We start from the raw sequence: 21,950 nt of genomic DNA, 5'->3' as shown, positions 1-21,950 counted from the left end.
TGTCTTCTACTGTTAGCTAAGAAGATTATGACCAACAAATCTACACTATCTTTCAGGTCACTGACTTTTCCAATTTACCTGTGTATCCCTCTGAGTTTTAATCCCAGTGCCTAAAAAAGAACCTTCAGTCTTACCTCTACAGTTTATCTGGTTGTGTAAATATTCCACTGACATACTGAAATAATCTGAGCACTACACTAGTAGTGCTTTACCAAAGCAGAAAAAAAAGTACCTGGATTATTCCTGCCTGGCGAGTTGAGGAGGAGATTGCTGTCTCAAGGTCATATGTTACTAGGGCTTTCCCCCACATTGCTTCATGTTCATATGTTCGCAGTCTATAAGAAAAGAGTTTTTAAATGCTTTTGAGTTTTACATACATGTAACTTCTTTCATAACAGAATGACTATAGCATTATCTATAAAAAAGCAATTTACCTAGTAAGGGGTTGTAATATTTTCCCTCCACCACAACCATAAAGACTATCTGGCTCTCCTATACTTCTGTAGATTTCTAAGAGCAGATCCTAAAAACATGGAAACAACAAAAATTGGAGGGGAAAACTATCAGTTTATGAATTCAGCAAATTTGAAATTATATCATTACCATCATGTAACTCCCAACTCTACATGTTATGTTATAAAAGTAAAATATAATGATATTTAAATATATACTAAAGATACTGATCAGCAACACAACAAACTGATCCCACACAACAGAATGACTGTGGACTACCTGACAAGAATTGCTCACGATTTAGTGAATTAGATAAGAAATAAATCCCAACCTAACAGGCTTCTAACACATGCAAAAATAATCATAAAAACAAAAGCAAAAAAAAAAAAAAAAAGCAAACAATCCCATCAACAGCTAAAACTGACATGGGAAAACGAAGTCCTGCAAAGTCTGACTCTTGAAAACTGAGTTTGGTAAAAATACAAGCTGTAAAGGTTTTCTATGAGAGAAAATTCAAAGTTGCACTATGTTATAATTGGTAAAATGTGATATGGATAAAGAATTGGTTTGATGACTCAAAACTCTGTTATAAAATTCACTCAGGAAAGAATTGATTCTGCTTAAAATAATCTCAGTAAAATAAAAATTAAAATAGCAAACAAAACAGAAAGAAAAAAAGGAAAAAGAAAACAAAAATCAAAAAAGAAAACAGAAAATTAGAAACTGCATTGCAGAGAAAATTGATCAAGCAATTTAATTATCTTAATGGTACTTGCTCCAGGAAATACTTTCTAAACACAAATTGATATTGGCATAATTCTAGTAAATCAAACTGTTTCTATTCATAAACGTGAAATCAAGCCCTCAGTATTGGAACATTCAGTTCAGAAGCCTAGCACAGTGCCTGAAGCACAGGAGATACTCCAGAAACTCAGAAAAGAGGCTAAGACTATAAAGAAGCAAAAAAAGGAAAGAGAAAAATCAGGAGAATGGTATCAAAAAGGTAGATAGAACATATTTCAAGTAAGGCATGGTTGATGGTGTTAAGTGTTGATGAAACATTAAGGAAGAAGTTGAATGAAAGGTGACCGCTAGACTTAGTAACATGAAGTTTATGACTGACATTAGCAAGTGCTATTCAGTGGAGAGAGTAAAAGGAAGGAAATGGAGACAGGAAATACAGACAACTTTTTCACAAGGTTTGGCTGTGATGGAAAGGGAGAAAAAAACGATGTCACCTTTAAGAGAACATAGGGAAAAGGGAAATGATTTTGTGTCCGTTTGAAGGAGAATGTTTTTAATAAGTTTGAAAATTTGAATATGTTGAGGAGCACGGCACAATAAAAAAAATGTTCCTGAGAAAGAGTTGATGAAAAACAAAGCACAAAAAGAAGGACAGAAGGAGAAACTTTCTCTGCTTTAACAAGAGGAAAGATTACAATGGCAGCAGATGCAGGGAGATTTCTATGTTTGACAGTGGGATGTGGTGGGACTTCCTATGATGTCCCCTATTTTTTCCAAGAAGTAGGAGGAGAGACAAACAAAAGACAGAGAAGAGAACATCAGAGGTTTAAGCAAACTGAAGAAGATGAAACTCATTTTAGAGGAATTAGGTGACCAAAGAAATTCAGTAAGAATGGGTCAATTTAAGAGTAAACATTAAAAAATTTACAGAAGAAGCAATCTGCCCTGAGATGTGACATACAATAAACAAGTAAACAAATATAATTATAAATGTTAAGTGCTACAAAGAAAATGAACAGAGTACTGTAGGAGAAAATACATGGTATAAATTCACCCTATGAGATAGGTGGTTTTACTTCCATCTTTCAGATAAAGGAACTCAAGGTTGGAAAGGTTAAGTCATTTGTGCAAGATTACACAACTAAGTGGTTGAGTCAGGGTTATAACTCCAGTTTGTCTACTCCAAGGCCTAAGCCTCAAACCATGAATTTATGTATATGACAGTCCAAAAAGGTAACTTCAGTTTGAAAATCAAATGACAAATCAAATCTATACAGTCTCTATAACAAAATAATAGTCCAAAGTATAAAACAAATATTATCACTTATAATAAGGTCAATAATATTTACCTGTAAACTTATTCCAGTTTCTTCCTTACTTTTTTCACTCAAACTGGAAATAGTTGTACTCTGGCTTCCTTCTTCAAACGTAAGACTTCTGTTTGTCACAAGAGCACCTCTTTTAATGGGAATATACTATTTTTAAGCTTGCTAATACATATACCATACACTTTGACAGAAAAAACTAACAAAGATTACAAATAAAATATAATGAACCATTTATATTTAAAAACAATACCAGTTAGACCTAGAATAGAAAAGGAATTTGTTAGTATTAATTCTTTGAATGAGAATTACATTTGAATGACAGTCTCGTTTATGGGAAGGCTATATGCCAAAATATGCTTATTTACAGAGCTTAAAAATAGAGAAGTCCCTGAGTTCAATTCCTAAATGTTCTGTCAGTGGTTTTACCTGAAGTTTAACCTCATTAATAAACACAGGCACACAAAATTAAGACCGTACTTGAGACACCACTTAACACTTGATAATTTGGCAAAAATTAAGAAGTCTGATAATATTAAGTGTTAAAAAGGAAGTGGATCAGTAACAACCAAGGTAATAACACTAGTAAGTGATAGTCAGAATTAGAATTCAATTTCTCTACTCCAAGGCCTCAGCTTTACATATGCATATGATACTCAATCCTATAAATAATTTCAATTCTAAAACCATGCCAGCTATACAATGTTTATGACAATAATAATCCAATGTATAAAATAAATACTATCATAAGTGATGTTATCTCTATTATTTACCTATACTTATTTCAGTTTCTTCTTTACTTTTTTTACTCAAACTAGAAATAGTGGTAGTTTGAATCCCTTCTTTAAATGTGAAGCTTCCTACTGAGCCACTTCTTCGTGAACTACATTTCTAAGTTGGTATAACCACTTTAAAAACCAATTTGGCACTATCTTATAAGACTGAAAATTTGTATACCCTGCAACCCAATAATTCTACACCTATCATTAACAGGGGAATGGTTAAATGAATTGTGGCATATTCTCCCACTGGTATATTATGTGGCAGTGACAAATTAATGAACCACAGCAACACACAACATAGACAAATCTTACCAAAAAACTGAGGGAAAAAAACAAGTTGTAGGAAAGCACACATATAACTTCTTAGGAAGCTCAAAAATAAGGAAACTAAACTATATTTATGGGTTTCTACTCACATGAAAACAGTATCATCCAAACAAATGAGCAACACAAAACATGAGATAACATTTACTTCTTGGAGGAGCACAGAGGGGTGGGATAGAGGAGACCCACTGACAAAATGGCACTGACAACGTTCTATTTTGCTTTATAACCTTTATATGTAAATATTACATATATTTTCCTTATTGGTAAGTTATGCAGAAAAAAGTTTTTAGAGGAGAAACTTGGAAAGTAGGAACAACAGTATTAGAGTCTATGATTTTGAGTCTAGAGCTATAATTCATCTAGGCAAAAAACAGAGTTGCCAGGACTTCTGTCAGGCATTGCCTTAGGTATTAGGAATACTAAAATGACTGAGGTGTGAACTACGACCAGTTGTCTAAATCCTGTTTGAAGGAGTTTTGATTTCTCTCTAAAAAAAATTATGGATACTAACTTTGAAGGCTCATACTTTCTCAGGAGCAAGTTAACAAATAAAACTCTGTATGTATTCCTGAATACCTAGTATAAGGTATTTTGCTATTAACTAACTCGAATAGAAAACCTAAGAGAGCAATTCAGTTTTCTGACCTGACAGTGTTTGTAAACTGTTGATCTGTATTTTGCTTTTATACTTTTCCTGATCACTTTAGATTTATAAAAGTCTCAGTTCACCTGAGTCACTGAAGAAAATTAGCATTCCCTGCCCTCTCTATACACCTTATGTCTGTTTGCCCTCCCCTTCCCATCAGGCATCTGAAAACAAAAAAAATCAAAATCAGACTGTCAAAGCAAACAGCAAGCCCCATTTGTCAAGCACTTTTCCCCTAAAGTTAACAAAAATAAAATCCAGGCACTCCTGCTTGTTAAACAAGCAATTTTGCAAAAATGTCCCACATTCTATATGATCACCTATCCTCAAATTAAAAGAGCTTTTATTTATACTCAAATAAGAGCTCAGTTATTCACTCCTGATTAGTAAAAAAATATTATTCTATGGAACCAAGATACCGAGGCACATTCAGATTAAAACTACTACTACTAAGTATGCAGGATTTTTGCCAAATTTTTAAGATCAAGAGTAGGCAAAAATCAATTTCTTACTCATTTCATACTTAAAGGACAACATATCAATACTTGTCTTTGTACAAAGTCTAAGTGATCACAAACATATCACTTATACATTATACAAATGATCTACATATTGTAGATTTTTAATTGTTTTCAATTGAAAAGTAGAAATTAAAACAAACCAGAGAGTTAAGAAATCAGTCCAAGCCTACTAAGTTAATTATATTTGAACTAGGCTCTGAATTCCGGTTCCCGGTTTTTCACAGTCCAAAAACCATACTGCTTCTAGCTTAATGACAATCCAAAGTAGAAATTATAAGTAGCAAGCATAAGAAATGCATCAATATAACACCTCTTTGCTAATTTTGTAATATGAGTGATTTTGTGGTGGAAAAGTGAGGATAACTATAAAAATAAACACTAAGCTATTTGAAATAAAGACTTGAGAAGGGCAGTTGGGACAATAAACTGTATATTTTTTACTCTTCGACTTTCCTGGCTATTTTTTGCTTTTCCCTATTATCTAAGATACTTGTTAGACTTTTATGAAAGTTCTAACTCAGAGGAAAAGCAAATTAAAGTAGTAGAGATACGGGTAGATAAAATAATGCAAGTGATTTAGTCACAGAAAGCAATCAGTTACATTACTTCTAGTCAATAAGTAAAATGGATCTTCAATAAACTGAGGGAATAGTGGTAAACAATTTAACTGAAGTTAGAGAATCACTCAACCATTTGAAAAATAATTATTGATCACATATTAAGTTCCCAATGCTAGTTACTATGGGGAATACAGAGGAAAATAAGGATGATCTCTGTCCCCCAGGAGCTTGCTATGTGTATAATTTTTATAATTCTTAAGTAATAAACATCTCTATTTCAGAGAAGAATTGTTTATTTCTTTAAAAAATTTTTATTATCATTTCTCTTTAAAAGGTAGACACCGTCTATCTAAAATATCTTTTAAATGGGAGTGGCAGTAAACAAATGTTTAATATATACCTTTAATGAAACAATGTCAACACCAATTTTACAAACAAAAACTTCCAAATTCCATTACCTTTTCTCTTGATCATCCATATTCTTCTTATCTGCATAGATTTCTGCATAGAGCAATGCTGTAAAATGAGCAGCACAAGACTGAGCTACCTTGGCAACCTCTAGATAATTCAATTCCAGCCAGAAAGCATCATCAAAAACTGTTCCTGAAGAAGGTCTAAAGAAAAAAATTTAAATATCTAGTCATGTCCATTTCTTTAACTTAAATGCCAAAAGAAAAGTATGTTGATATAGAATCCAATGGTAGCAAATGCTAGTTAGAAAGAAAATGACATTTAAATAACCAAAAACAACATACCCCCAATATATAACTATGAACATCTAACATATCATAGCTGAAGAGCTCTGTCACTCTTTTTGGATCACACACCTCTTAGAAAGTCTGATGAAAGCTATGAACCATCATCCCATACAAATTTGGGGTTCATATACGGCCTCTACTGAGGGATCCATCGATCATAGGCTAAGAATAGGCTATACAGAATAACTAATAACACATACACGAGTGTTTTTAAATGGCCAATTCAATGAAAATATTGTTTCTTCTAAGACACATTTACATGTCTTTCCTATTGCTGTTAATTTTCTTCTTAGTTGCCTAGGTTGAGGTTATTTTAAAAAAATCTTCCACTGTGATAACAATAGGCCATAACTGGAAGGGACCGTGATATTATCTTTTTCAAAACAAACATTATAGAGATGTGACATGGTAGTGGTTAAGAGCACTGGTATTAGCGTAGGATACTCTAGCTAGGTTCAAACCAGCTGGTTCACCTACTACAAGCGGTATGAATTTTGGCAACTTAACTTCTTAAGGCTCAATTTCTTCATTTGTAAAACGCAGAAACAATATATACCTCAGAGAATAGTTGTAATGAGTAAATAATGCTTACAAAGCTGGTGAATAAAGTGCCTATCACATAGCCAAGACTTAATTGTAGCTGTTCTGAGAAATGTGAACCTGAACTCAGGTCCTTACCCTTTATTCTATGTCCCAGTCATATTCTCTCAAGGAATCTTCCTCAAGGTCGTATTTGGAATAATTAATGTTGAGAAACGTTATCTTCTCCAAGGCCAGCTAATGTCAATACCACTCTAACTCAATGATAAATAAAAAATGAATGATTCAGAAACTGCCTCCCAACACTGAGAAAAGACATGTTTCCAGCTATAGTTAAAGCTTCTTATGGGCTTTCTCACAAGAGGATTCAATACAAAACAATATGGTGAATCAGTAACTTTCTAACCAGAAACACAAACCCTGAAAGGTCTAACACTTCTTTTTCTAAGAATGGGATGGAAAGGAATGAGGGGGATATAGAGGAATTAATTTTTAAGATGTAAATGCATTTAGGTTAAACAATTTTTCAGTTTTCCCCTACCATTCCCTCCCATTTTTATCAACCACTGCCACTACCACCAAACAAACTAATGAGACATCAATGACTACCTATTACATTATTTAGACCTACTACATTATTTCTTCAAAGTTCTGGTCAACTCTGGAGCAGTACAGATCAGTCAGACCATCCTCTCTAGAAATTCCTGCACTCACTGTTAAAAATCTCGAGAAATAATAGGAACAAAAATACTATATTATAAAGCAATCGAGAAAATAAACACTGCTATAGCACAGCATCACTATACAGAACCACAGATTTTGAAGACCATGGTACACAGTAAAGAAACTTATGTTTCATAATAAAGATACATGCAGGAGGTTTTACATAACTCTAGCTACTTCTGAGACAAAATGTAAAGAGAAACGTTAAAAGAGGAGTAATGCAACTAAAAGTAACCTGGAAAATCACTTACTCCTTTCCTTCACTGTAAATGAAATAAACTAAAGCCCCCAAAGAGTGAATGATTTAGCAAAGATAACACTGTTACTATTACAGTTGGGGGTCAGAGTTCCTATAGTATTCAATATCTTGTAATTTATTTCATAATAACCCATAATGGAAAATAATCTGAAAAAAACCACATATATATAACTGAATCACTTTGCTGAACACCTGAAACTAACACAATATTGTAAATCAACTATACTTCCATGAAAAAGAAAAAGAATTCAGAGTTCCTGACATTGATTTCACCAAAGTGCCACCCTAAATATGGATTATTACAAGGAGATATAAGCATCACACATATTAAATACAGCAACTTGCAGTAGCATTACCTCAAAGAATCATGTTAAAATTCAGCCAGCAATAACAAGTTACACTTCTAAATCCCCAACTCAAGAACCAATAGTTACATTACCTCTTTTGTCTCCTCATGTAGTCCACAACAGCAAGCATTGTTCTTTGTGATTTTTTATCCAAATGGCATCGGAAAAAGTGCTCTGACTCTGAAAAACAAAGATTATGTCCTCTCAGTCCCAGGCAGACTTGCTTAAGCACTTTCTCCCTTTTGTTTGTGTATCTGTCTTCCTCTACACTATAAGGTTCTAGCACAAAATTGGTTTTCAATAAATGGAATTTAATGGCATTTCTTTTTCTTTTAAAAGAAACTATTGAGCTTAAAAAAACTGAGAATTTAATAGTAATTTATATTTTATTTCTGAAGAGGACTAATTCATTGATTCAAAAACTATTTACCTAGGATTTTTCAGTGTACTAGGGGCTCAATATACAACCATATAACAAAGACTATTTGTGACCACACAGAACTCACCAACTAGCCTAAGAAACTTTTTTTTTTTTTTTGCGGTACACGGGCCCCTCACTGTTGCGGCCTCTCCCGTTGCGGAGCACAGGCTCCGGATGCTGTTAGCCAATAAAAAGGAACATACATAAATAATAAAACAGAGCAAAGTAAAGTTTAAATGGCAACACGGTCATGTCATATAAAGGCTGTGGTAGTGAAAGTAAAAGGAAGTAATCGGGAGAATCGAGTAATCACAACCTATGTCAAAGCGACTGGAACCATAGTCAAGGTTGGGAAGAATAATTTAGTTGCAGCAAAATATCACATTAACTCAATACTATTCTTATAATTATGTTGGTCTTGAAGTACAGTAAGTGAATTTGTACCTAGTTTTATGTTTGTACATAAAATACATTAGTAATATGCATCAATATTAAAGACAGTAAGTTAACATTACAAATCTGTAAACATTTTCCTTTTTTCAAATTTAGGTTTGAAAATCTGACCCATGATGAGCCCTCAACTATGTATATATGTATTATGTGTACCCAATTCCTCATTGAATTTTTCCTGCAATAAGCTCTTAGCATGGGAAATACTTCTTATATAGCATGGAAGGAAAGTAGGTTATAAAAGTAAGTAAAGCATAATCCAATTTTTGTTTTAAAAAACTGATGTATAGGGCTTCCCTGGTGGCGCAGTGGTTGAGAGTCCACCTGCTGATGCAGGGGACACAGGTTCGTGCCCCGGTCCAGGAGGATCCCACATGCCACGGAGCGGCTGGGCCCGTGAGCCATGGCCACTGGGCCTGTGCGTCCGGAACCTGTACTCTGCAACGGGAGAGGCCACAGCAGTGAGAGGCCCGTGTACCGCAAAAACAACAACAACAACAACAAAAAAAACTGATGTATATATACCAAATGTTAATTGTAGTTATCCTAGATGACAGAATTATGGGTAATTTAATTTGTTTAATTTATGCCAATTTTTCTGTATTTCCCACAATAAATATGATTTTATTAAAAAAAAAAGTTGCTTTTAAAAAATGAGTTGGCCATAGCTCTAATATAAAATTCCATCACATCTCCAGCACAGTACCTATAATATGTGGTTGCATTCATTTGTCTGCTGTTTCAGTTACAAGAATGTAGGGCTATGTCTTGCTCACATCCTCACTGCCAGTGCCAAGCATGGTGCCTGACATACACTGAATGCTCAATTAGTTGCTCCATTAATAGTAGTCAATATTTACTGAAGGGATACTATGCATCAAGTATACTAGTTGTTTTACATACATTACCTCATCAAAAACTTGCTACAACTTTTATCTCCATTATACAGATAAGAGAACAGATGATTAGAGGTTATGGAATTAAGCCTACAAGGGCCTTGATGGGATTCAAACTATTTTTCCCTAGAACTGAGATGTTAACAGTATAAATTTGAGAAATTTAACAGAATACCTGAATCCAAATTTGCAGGAGTTGTGGATCGGCTTGTTTCTGAGCAGTGTCTGAAACAGTTAGTGAAAAATCCCTGAATGTGTGTAGAAAGCAGATTTCTCCATGATTCATTTGTATCTTGGATTAAAATGTCATGGATCAAGTATGGAAGCACAGTCTGACAAAAGTCAGTTTTCACCTAGAATATACAAATACATCCAGTCAATAGTTTTCAGTAAAAATATTTTACTTAAAATTTTCATTCCCTGTTACTGACATATTAAGCTTTTTTAAAAAATGACAGATGAATCTGTCATGAACTCTATGTACTACTAAAAAACATACAAAAAACATGTGTACTAGGTAGTGTTAAAAAAAAATCAAACTAACCTAGAATATCTAAATCAAACCTATACATTACACTGCAAGTGTTCATTTTCAGTCTAGGCCACTTGCATATAATAAAATAGGACATTGTTGACAAATGAAATTATGTCACTACTGTAAAAAAAATTTCACAGTTGAAAAGTGTTACTAATAACAGAAGCAGTTTTCTAATTTGATAAAAGGGAAAATGGGGATCAAAATTTAAGAGAAAAGCTGAAAATTTGATTTTTGAACATTTTCTACATTCAGTGAAGAGCTACAACAGTCATGTTAAAATGTTTACTTTTTAATAAACCCCAATTTCTGGGCATAAAATTAGGGTACTTATTTGTGGTATACTCCAAAGTATAGAAAACTACTTTAATATATGTGATACATTAAAACAGTACTCAACTTTATTTTTGCCAAGACATCATCATGAAACAGATTATTGATTACCAATTGTACACTTTTTCCCTTTCAAACTAAAGACAAACCAAAAAGCCAGTTTTGGGGCTTCCCTGGGGGTGCAGTGGTTGAGAGTCTGCCTGCCGATGCAGGGGACACGGGTTCGTGCCCCAGTCCAGGAAGATCCCGCATGCCACAGAGCGGCTAGGCCCGTGAGCCATGGCCGCTGAGCCTGCGCGTCCGGAGCCTGTGCTCCACAACGGGAAAGGCCACAACAGTGAGAGGCCCGCGGTACCACAAAAAAAAAAAAAAAAAAAAAGCCAGTTTTGGAAATACAGAACTAAGAATTGTGTGTGTGTGTGTGTGTGTGTGTGTGTGTGTGTGTGTGTGTGTGTGAATGTATATTTGGAACATTTTATCTTCTGGCCCAAAGTCAGAATGTTCTAAAAATCTTACGGGCTTCCCCAGTGGCGCAGCGGTTAAGACTCCACCTGCCAATGCAGGGGACACGGTTCGAGCCTTGGTCCGGGAGGATCCCACATGCCACTGAGCAACTAAGCCTGTGTGCCACAACTATGGAGCTTCGCTCTGGAGTCCATGAGCCACAGCTGCTGAGCCTGTGTGCCGCAGCTGCTGAAGCCCACATGCCTGGAGCCCATGCTCCGCAAAGGGAGAGGCCATCACAATGAGAAGCCCACGCACTGCGACCACGAGTGGCCTCTGCTCGCCACAGCTGGAGAGGGTCCGTGCGCAGCAACAAAGACCCAACACAGCCAAAAATTAAAAAAATAATAAAATAAAATAAATTTATTTTTTAAAAAAGTGTTTAAAAAATCTTAGGTTTATTCATTAATGAGAAATGAGTTGTGTGTGTATCCAGGGTATCACTCACTTTTTTTTTCAGAAGATGTTATTTATTATATCAAACACATGTTAGGGTGCTTAACTCTATGCCAGTATGCCAGACAGAGGCAGGATCAGCATGCAGTGCAGAAGGTTTACTAGGGAGTGCTCTTGGGATCAATGTCTGTAGAAGGAAGGGAAGGAAGAAGCAGGACTGGAGTGAGGGAAAAGCTGGGGTATGGTGCGGCAGCAACAAAGGCCTCCACCAACCCTGTGGGGAGCTCAGAAGCTGAGATGGACCTTCAGAGCCGTCTTGAGTTGTGGTAATGGTACAGAGCTTTTATACTCTAAGGTCAACCAGTCATTGAATGCAGGTTGCCCTGGGAATAGGGTATGATTTGGGGTGAAGCAACTCTCTATTATCAAGGCAATTCTGAAGGGTGTTCTAGCTGGTAGCACTTGCAGCAGCTGAGGGAATAAGTCCTCTGAACTGCTACGAACGCAGTGTAGTACTGCAGAGTGTGATGATTTATTCACTGTTAACATTTTCTCTGTAGAAACAAAGACTGCTTTACAAACTGCTTTCAATAGGGTACTTTACCAAAATATTCACTTCTTTATCAGTTATTTTTAATTGGTAGATGTTTAACTAGTCAGATATTTTGTTTTCATACTTCTGTTGAATCATGCTTGACAGTATTATAAATTAGGTTAGCTTTTAAAGTCTTAGAGCATCATCACATTGTGTTGTTTTAGATGATACATTTGATAAAAGCGTATAAACTTTTTGTTTGACCTTGGCAGGTACCATTACTCTCTAATGAAATAAATGGTAGTGTACCCCCCAAAATAAAAAAGCAATGCTAACTGCAACCACACCTCTTTTCTCACTCAAGAAAGCATGTCACAGAATTCAAGCAGAAAAAGCTTTCGACAAAATGCAACACCCATTTAGGATAAAAACTCTCCAGAGGGAGAGGGAACCTACCTCAACATAATAAAGGGCATATATGACAAACCCACAGCAAACATCTTTCTCAATGGTGAAAAACTGAAAGCATTTCCTTTAAGATCAGGAACAAGACAAGGATATCCACTCTCACCACTCTTATTCAACACAGTACTGGAAGTTCTAGCCACGGCAATCAGAGAGGAAAAAGAAATAAAAGGAATCCAAATTGGAAAAGAAAAAGTAAACTGTCACTGTTTGCAGATGACATGACACTACTATACACAGAAAACTCTAAAGATGCTATCAGAAAATTACTAGAGCTAATCAATGAATTTGTTAAAGTTGCAGGGTACAAAATTAATACACAGAAATCCCTTGCATTCCTATACACTAACAACAAAAGATCAGAAAGAAAAATCAAGGAAACAATCCCATTTACCATCGCATCAAAAAGAACAAAACACCTAGGAATAAATCTACCTAAGGAGGCAAAAGACCTGTACTCAGAAAACTATAAGACACTGATGAAAGAAATCAAAGATGACACAAACAGATGGAGAGATATACCATGCTCTTGGATTGGAAGAATCAATATTGTCAAAATGACTATACTACCAAAAGCAATCTACAGATTCAGTGCAATCTCTATCAAATTACCAACGGCATTTTTCACAGATTTAGAACAAAGAATTTTACGATTTGTATGGAAACACAAAAGACCACAAATAGCCAAAGCAATCTTGAGAATGAAAAACAGAGCTGGAGAAATCAGGCTCCCTGAGTTCAGATGAAACTACAAAGCTACAGTAATCAAAATAGCATGGTACTGGCACAAAAACAGGAATAGAGATCACTGGAACAGGATAGAAAGTCCAGAGATAAACCCACACACCTATGGTAACCTAATCTATGACAAGGGAGGCAAGAATATACAATGGAGAAGACAGTCTCTTCAATAAGTGGTGCTGGGAAAACTGGACAGCTACATGTAAAAGAATGAAATTAAAACACTCTCTAACACCATAGACAAAAATAAGCTCAAAATGGATTAAAGACCTAAATGTTAAGGCCAGATACTATAAAACTCTTAGAGGAAAACACAGGCAGAACACTCTCTGACATAAATCACAGCAAGATCTTTTTTGATCCACTTCTTAGAGCAATGAAAATAAAAACAAAAATAAACAAATGGGACCTAATTAAACTTTTAGCTTTTGCACAGCAAAAGAAACCATAAACAAATGAAAAGACAACCCACAGAATGGGAGAAAATATTTGCAAATGAAGCAACAGACAAGGGATTATGCTCCAAAATATACAAATAGGCCATACAGCTCAATATCAAAAAAACAAACAACTCAATCAAAACAAATGAGCAAAATATCAAAATAGACATTTCTCCAAAGAAGACATACAGATGGCCAAAAAGCATATGAAAAGATGCTTAACATCACTAATTATCAGAGAAATGCAAATTAAAACTACAATGAGGTATCACTTCACAACAGTCAGAACGGCCATCATCAAAAAATGTACAAACAATAAGTGCTGGAGAGGGTGTGGAGAAAAGTGAACCCTCTTACACTACTGGTGGGAATGTAAATTGGTACAACCACTATGGAGAACAGTATGGAGATTCCTTAAAAAACTAAAAATAGAGCTACCATATGATTCTGCAATCCCACTCCTGGGCATATATCCAGAGAAAACCATAATCTGAAACAATTCATGCACCCCAATGTTCACTGCAGCATTATTTACAATAGCCAGGACATGGAAGCAACCTAAATTTCCATCAACAGAGGAATGGATAAAAAAAGATGTCGTACATATATACAATGGAATATTACTCTCAGCCATAAAAAAGAACGAAATAATGCCATTTGTAGTAGCAACATGGATGGACCTAGAGATTGTCATATTGAGTGAAGTCAGTCAGAGAAAGACAAATAACATATATCACTTATATGTGGAACCTAATAATATGGTACAAATGGTCTTATTTACAAAACAGAAATACAGTCACAGATGTAGAAAACAAACTTATGGTTACCAGGGTAGACAGTGAGGGGGGCATAAACTGGGAGACTGGGATTAACATACACACACTACTATATATAAAATAGATAACTAGTAAGGACCTACTGTATAGCACAGGGAAAAAGAGCGGATATATGTATATGTATAACTGATTCACTTTGCTCTACAGCAGAAACTAACACAGCATCCAATATGTAGCTACCCCGCAGCTGAAACCTACTGCATAAAGTTCTGGCTAAATAAAGACACCCTGTTGGATGGATTCACAACAGCTGAGTATAGGTGACGCTGCATGAAGATGATGTGCAGTACAAAGCACTCTTTATATACAGGCCATGAACATTCACACAAAAGAGAAATGGAATGAGACCATCAAAGAAAATTATTATGAGAAAGCACAAATGAAAAAAACAAAGTTAGAAAGGGAATAAGTCAGACTAATTAATCTTCTTACCTCACACATTGGCTTTAATAACTGAAGAACTTCACTTTTTGTGCCTCCACTATTCAAAAAAGCACAAGTCAGTGTCTTTAACCAAATGTCATGATTTTCACTTTGAGGAATCCACAGGCTTGTATCATCCAAGCCTTCTAAAGGACTTTCTTTGTCAAGTCTAGGTACTTCTAAAAACTAGAAAAAAGTGATGAGAAAACGTAAATAAGGTAACCAGAAATACATTTTACCTTTCCTATGCCAAACAAATATCTAGGAATAAACAAATCTGTTTCCAAATAAAACTAAATATGCTTAAAACTAAATCTTGAGGCATCAGTTACCTTTTAAAATTAAAATACATTTATGTTTATGAGAGGCAGAGTCATCTGGTGAAAAATTACTGATCTAAACACCAGGAAACTTAACTTCTACTCTTAGCTCACTAGCGGTATGTTAAATAAATCACAGATTCTCTGCCTCATCCGTCTCATGTATGAATCCAGTCCAAATCTACCATACAGAGTTGATTTTGGAATGAAATGAAATTTTAAAATGTTAAAACTACAGTGTTTTACAGGTTATACTATTAGTTTTATTAATAGCTTATATTGTCAATAATTTCACTGAGACCAAAATTATATTACGATACATTAAAAGTATCATTTCAACGATGGGTGTAAGCCCTGAAGTTAAATTGGTGAAAACTTAACAGCATATTTCTCAGTTGCTTTATGAAAAGAAAATATTAAACAAAATAAAGGAGAAGTAAGAGTTCTTAAGTATCTTTCATAGAGTACCTTTAGTGGAACCTTGTTATGATATCAACTTGGAAAAGGGAGAAATCTATAGGCCATCTTAAATTTCACTAGAGGGTTGTGATACTTTAACTTGCTATGGAAATAAACACTTGCTTGTTGATCACAATATCTATAAACGACTTTCATGGGATCAAAGTAAGGGTTTTCCACTCCTAAAGAAAAAAAGCCTGTCATTAAGAACTCCTACCAGGGAATATGGGGACATGTGTATGCATATGGCTGATTCGCTTTGTTGGGCAACAGAAACTAACACAGTATTGTGAAGCAATTATACTCCAATAAAGATCTATTAAAAATAAATAAATAAAAAAGAACTCCTCCTATCCCCCCAAATCAACCATTATTTCTTTAGGCTACCTATCTCAGCTTTTCCACACTGCCATAACTAAAAATACAAATCCCTTCAATTCAAAAAGCACAGCTAGAATTATTTCCAAGAAAGGTTAAATGTTAGTGTAAGTAAGCAATATGATATTCATATCCCACAGCAAATAGAACTGTTCTAGATATAGTGGATATTCAATAAACATTCATTATTTGAGAGACCTTTTTCCTTGATGTTCGAAAAGGCTGTAGATAGATCAGCATGGGATCATTTGTCATCTTATAAATCTCCCAGAAACTATGTCCAGTTTTTGTGGCTAAAATGCTTTTCAAACAGGTAACAGCTGCTGATCGCACTTTGACACTGAAAAACACATATAATTCAAATGCCACAAAGTATATCAACTATTAATCTTGATGAATGTTAAGCAACTCCCAATGAAAAAATTAAAATCTAAAATTTTATATTTATATTAGGAAATGTTTACGTTTATTAGGAAATTTTACATCTATAAAATTCTATAACATCAAAGCAAAAATTATCAAAGGATTTTTAATATTCCTAGAGTAAACATGAGTTACTACTCACTGTAACAGCAATTCCCTTCATTCAATATAATAAAGTTTATATTATGACTACTATAAATTAAAAACTCATAAAAAGAAATACTTCAGAATAACATTGACTAATAAGAATGAGTAATAAGAATGACAGAATACTAATTCACCCAAGAAAAAAATATTTTGATACCATTTTCTCTAAGAGGTACAAATAATTTGGGGTAACACAGAATGGAATTTCCCTACAAATGATAAAATTATTGTCTAGGACAATTTTAAACAAACAGTGAGTATGTACTTATTCTGACCAGAAGCTAGTTGAAATCATTAGGTAAGGCATCTAAAACCTCTAATAAAAAATTGAACGTCCTTCTCTTTTGCAAAAAATTAAGTAAAGGAGGGCTGCAATACAAGAGTACTGAAAATATGACAACTGACAAAAAATGTTATAAAGCCTGATACTATAAATGATGATGAGCTGTCAAGTAAAGGCTTAATTCTATGTCTCAATTTAAGACATAGAAGCATAAACCCTAAACTTGGATTCATCTCTCATTCCTCTTTCTTTCCTTCCCTCCTCCACATCCAATTCATCAGCACGTCCTGCTGCCTCTATGTTAAAAACATACCCTAGTTCCATCCGTGTCCCATCTCATCTCCATTACCGCCACCCTTATCCAAGTCACCATGATTTCTCCTCTGGACTACTGCAATAGTTTCATAATCAGCTTTCTGTTTCCATTTTTGCCCTATCACAAGCCATTTGCCATATATGTCAGAGTCAAAATGTAAGTTGCATCATGGCACTATTCTGCTTAAAACTCCATGGCTTCACTATATATTTCAAATAAAATCCAAATTTTTTAATCAGAATTAGTCCTACCTTTCTAATTTCATTTCATACCATCTTCTTCCATACCAGGCTTTTTCTGATCCTCAAACACATGAAGCTTATTTCCATTCTAGCTATTCCCTGTATGCAATATTTTATCCCTAATCAACTTCTAGCTGATTCCTGGTCACTCAGATCAGCTAGATGACACTTCCTCAGAGAAGTCTTCCATGATTCTGGGAGTTCCTTGGTCAACATTCCCTTTGTATACCTGAGGCCCCTCAAACATGTAATGATTTTCTTCCTCTTACAAAAAAGACATGAAAAACAAATTGTACCTATCCCTGTGGTTCTCAAGTTTAAGTCACACTAATATTTCTGTGCACCTTCTTCAGAAAAACCAATTGCAAATTACTGTGTAACAAATGAAACACTGCTTGCAAATTTTCTGTGGAAAATCTCTTCAAAAGCTGTGCTAGATATAATTTGAAATACATTTTTAAAAATGAGATAGATTAATAAATGGATAGGAAGATGGCTAAATGTGATAAAGCAAGGATAATAATAGTAGAATCTAGGAAGACTCTAGGTGGTGAGTATATGGGTATTTACTGTAAAATTCTTTCAATTTTGCTGTAGGCTTGAAAATTTTTATAATAAAAAGTTGGGAAGGAAATCATACCAGCCTTTTTACTGTAACAACAACAACAAAAGAGTGAAAGATACATGTAAATTAAATCAACAATTAAAACAGAGCAGGTAGACATTATTGCCAATCATTTATTCCCCAAGAGAAGCGGGGGGTGTTATAGGGAAACGGATGCAAAATACCTATTTACTTAAAACGATGCCCAATTGTGGGCAAAAATCCTTTGAACCCAATCTCCAAAAATGGTGGTGATAAGGTGCTCAAATATATCAAAATAAATACATCTGGCCCTTGAACAACGAGGATTTGAACTGTACAGGTCCACTTATACATGGATTTTTTTCAACAGTAAATACTACGGTACTACACAATCTGCAGTTGGTTGACTCCTCGGATGAAGAACCACGGATAGGGAGGGCCAACTATAATTATACATGAATTTTCCACTGAGCAAAGGGTCAAGCATCCCAACCCCCACATTGTTCAAGGATCTGTAAATAATAAATAGATAACTGCAAATAAATAGATAAATGGGGAGTGGAAGACGGAGAAAAAGTAATCTCATAATCAGCAAGCTGAAATTATACTATCTGTTGCAATTTTGTTTTGCATTTTATGTATTAATGGGCCAAAGAAAGCCCTGTCTGATTAGCTTAAGACTTTTGGAGTTAAAAAATTTCTGCTCTATGACTTATTTTAAAAGGATCAAAATGTCTAGCCAGGAGGAGAGTGGCACCTTTGATTCTGACAAGTGCACAAAATAACCCCATTTACATTCCTCTATCTTAATGTTTTGTGTGGAACCACTTGGTAGTTTTCATATTGTTTGTCTAGTCTACTCTCACTAAAATTTAACATGGATCTTGTCTGGTATATCTATCACTATACCAAGTTACCTGGCATATAGCAGTAGGGTTTTAGTAATTATGTGAATTAATAAAAATACAATGATATTCATTAAATATTTAAGACTGAAAGTATGGCAACTAAAAGGAGAATGCTTTAGTTATTGGAAATGCTAATTCATATGAGGTATCAATCTTGAATGTCAGATTAAGTGCTATCAGGTACAAGGTATCATTAAATACTCACCAATCTTCTACCAGTGTATTATTCAGGTAGGTCAGCATTATGAAGGTCCACTGAAGTTCTTTATCTTCAAATAACTCAAGGGCCTTGGTATAAGATGTATCTTTACTATATTGTATAGCTATTGTAGAGAAATCTATAGGACCCACTTCTCCCAAGCAGCTTCCAACAGCCTCTATATATAGAAATTCCATTTCAGTAAAGTTATAGCTAAGAGATCATACATAAAACAGAAATTTTCTAATTTCAAAAATATGTTTTGTCATCCGTTAAGATTTAAGTGTTTTCTCAAAGATGTTGAATAGATTAAAGAAGCTACAAAATACTGTATCATTTCCTTTACATATCATCCATGTCGGCAATATTTTCCCCTATAAAATCATATCCAAGAGATAGATTAACTAGTAGAATGTAGTTTTTAAGGAAAGTCTAAATATAGCAGCTGTATGCGAGTATCAATTTTCTGGGGGGTATTACATAAAGACCACAAATCTTAAATACTCAGATCAGTGAAAATTCACACACACACACATACACATACATGCAGGAAAACACAATTTCTTTCCCACCTGTATTATCACTACCCAGATGAAGATAGATGTTTTCAAGATGCCAGAGGGCCCCCTCATGTTCTTTCCCAGTCATGATGGAATTTAATAAAACATGTTAAAAAATTATTTGATAGTCCTCCTTTCAAAAGGTGGAGCCTAATTCTTCCCTTGAGTGTGGGCTGTACTTAGTGTCTTACTTCTAAAAAACAGAATGTGCACAAGTCTTTCACCTCCTTAACTAAAATTATCCCAGGTATTTAATTCTCTTAGATGCTATTATAAATGGAATTGTAAATGGAATGGAATTTTTTTCTTAGATTGTTCATTGCTGGTGTACAGAAACACAAATGAATTTTGTGTGTTGATCTTGTATCCTGCAACTTGGCTGAATTCATTTATTACCTCTCTTATAGTAACTTTCCTATAGATTTTCTGGGACTTTCTATATATATATATATACAGTAATGTCATCTGTGAATAGAGATAGTTTTTACTTCTTTGCTTTCCAGTTTTTGTTCAATTGCTCTGGCTATAACTTCCAGTACAATGGTGAATAGCAGTGGGCAACTTTGGCTCATTACTGATCTGAGGAAGATATTCAGTCTTTCACCATTAAATATGACATTAGCTGTGGGTACTAATCACTAAGATTTTATGCTATGTAGGAAAGCCACTTAGGCCTCCTGTAGCAAGTGACATTTGTCCCCAGAAGCAGTGCTACTACGGACAAAGGGTAAATTCCTTGGTCAAAGGAAAGTTCTAGAGTACTGATAAGGTTCTGTTTCTTGGTCTGGGTGCTAGATGCACAGGTGTGTTCTCTTTGCAAAAAATTCTTCAAGTTATATACTTGCGACTTTTCTATATGTAAGATATATTTCTATAAAAAATTTACAAGAAAAGAAGTACCCTAGACACTAGACCTCCACTGAGAAGTTAAGAAAGACTCTGTTGAAAGACAGTAGAATCTGTGAAGCATCTCTTACTTCTCCCACTTTTCTTTCTTTTTTTTTTTTTTTTTTGCAGTACGCGGGCCTCTCACTGCTGTGGCCTCTCCCGTTGCGGAGCACAGGCTCCGGACATGCAGGCTTAGCATGGCTCACGGGCCCAGCCGTTCCGCGGCATGTGGGATCTTCCCGGACCGGGGCACGAACCCATGTCCCCTGCATCGGCAGGTGGACTCCCAGCCACTACGCCACCAGGGAAGCCCCCCACTTTTCTTATTTGAAGCAATTATTTCATGACAACTTCAAGCTGACTTTAATCATGTGATGTTTTCCATCCTGTGATCACCAAATATAAAACACCTATACCAGGTATGATGCTGGCTATTTATCTTACATTAGGTTACCCCCAAATGGTGGCAGAAAAGGACTTGAATATGGTTTTAATATCTGAGCTTAATATAGCCCTCCAAGTCCTCATTCTTTCTGTTATATAAAAAAGATATTAAGTACCAGTCAGTTATATCTATAAAATGTATCAGAAGTCAATTTATTTGCAACTTAATGCTACAAATAGGTTTTTCTGACTTTCCTAAATATTCACAAGGCATTTTCAAATTAATAGTTATGCACATGTGTTAATCACTAACTTTTTACTTTATATGAATGTCTAAGGGAGGAAAATATGAAAGGAGGGCTGCTTAGAGAGACTTGAACTAAACAGAAATATAAAAATATATATTTTTATATATATTTTTATATTTTTTATATATTTTATATATTTTTATATTTATATATTTATAAATATATTTATATTTATATATATATATTTTTATATATTTTATATATTTTATATATTTATATAAAATATTTTTATATTTTATATTTTATATTTTTATAAAATATAAAAAGCCTCTCACAATATTCCAAGTAACAAACTTTTACTGATTTTTAAAATGCTATGAAGATGACCATCCAAACAAAAAAACTCATATTCACTCAGCCAAACAGTTTACCTAAAACTTCTCTTTCACCAGTGTGGTTTACTGCCATCTTGGATAACTGCAACAAGCTGACAACTAGCTTCACCATTACGCCATCTGGAGGGTTATCTAGAAGCAGTTTTGAAAATATTAGTTTAAGCCACAGTGAAGACAACACTTTTCTTTATACTATGCTCATATATTAAATTGTGTGACTAGAAAACTTTTACAAAGTTTTTAAAAAAGATTTT

At 34.6% G+C, this 21,950-nt stretch overlaps 1 protein-coding gene across 2 annotated transcripts in view; it reads right to left on the bottom strand.

Annotated features, from left to right (window-relative positions):
- The window catches only part of ATM (ATM serine/threonine kinase), a 140,319-nt gene that overhangs the window by 45,799 nt on the left and 72,570 nt on the right, over positions 1-21,950 (bottom strand). Inside the window, exons 33-42 of one of the 2 annotated variants that reach the window (XM_067750943.1) lie at positions 21,733-21,828; positions 19,228-19,399; positions 16,316-16,457; positions 14,970-15,146; positions 9,928-10,105; positions 8,078-8,165; positions 5,817-5,972; positions 2,547-2,655; positions 435-523; positions 233-335 (exon numbers count right to left, since the gene is read on the bottom strand). In XM_067750943.1, coding sequence (XP_067607044.1) covers positions 233-335; positions 435-523; positions 2,547-2,655; positions 5,817-5,972; positions 8,078-8,165; positions 9,928-10,105; positions 14,970-15,146; positions 16,316-16,457; positions 19,228-19,399; positions 21,733-21,828 — 1,310 coding nt within the window. The remainder of the gene's footprint in view (positions 1-232; positions 336-434; positions 524-2,546; positions 2,656-5,816; positions 5,973-8,077; positions 8,166-9,927; positions 10,106-14,969; positions 15,147-16,315; positions 16,458-19,227; positions 19,400-21,732; positions 21,829-21,950) is intronic. The other variant, XM_067750944.1, reaches the window with a different exon arrangement.

The sequence above is a fragment of the Pseudorca crassidens genome, chromosome 9 (genome assembly GCF_039906515.1).
Source record: "Pseudorca crassidens isolate mPseCra1 chromosome 9, mPseCra1.hap1, whole genome shotgun sequence".
Classification (NCBI taxonomy): Eukaryota; Metazoa; Chordata; class Mammalia; order Artiodactyla; family Delphinidae; genus Pseudorca; species Pseudorca crassidens.
Note: the sequence above shows the minus strand (reverse complement) of the source record. Positions and strands in the feature narration are given on the sequence as shown.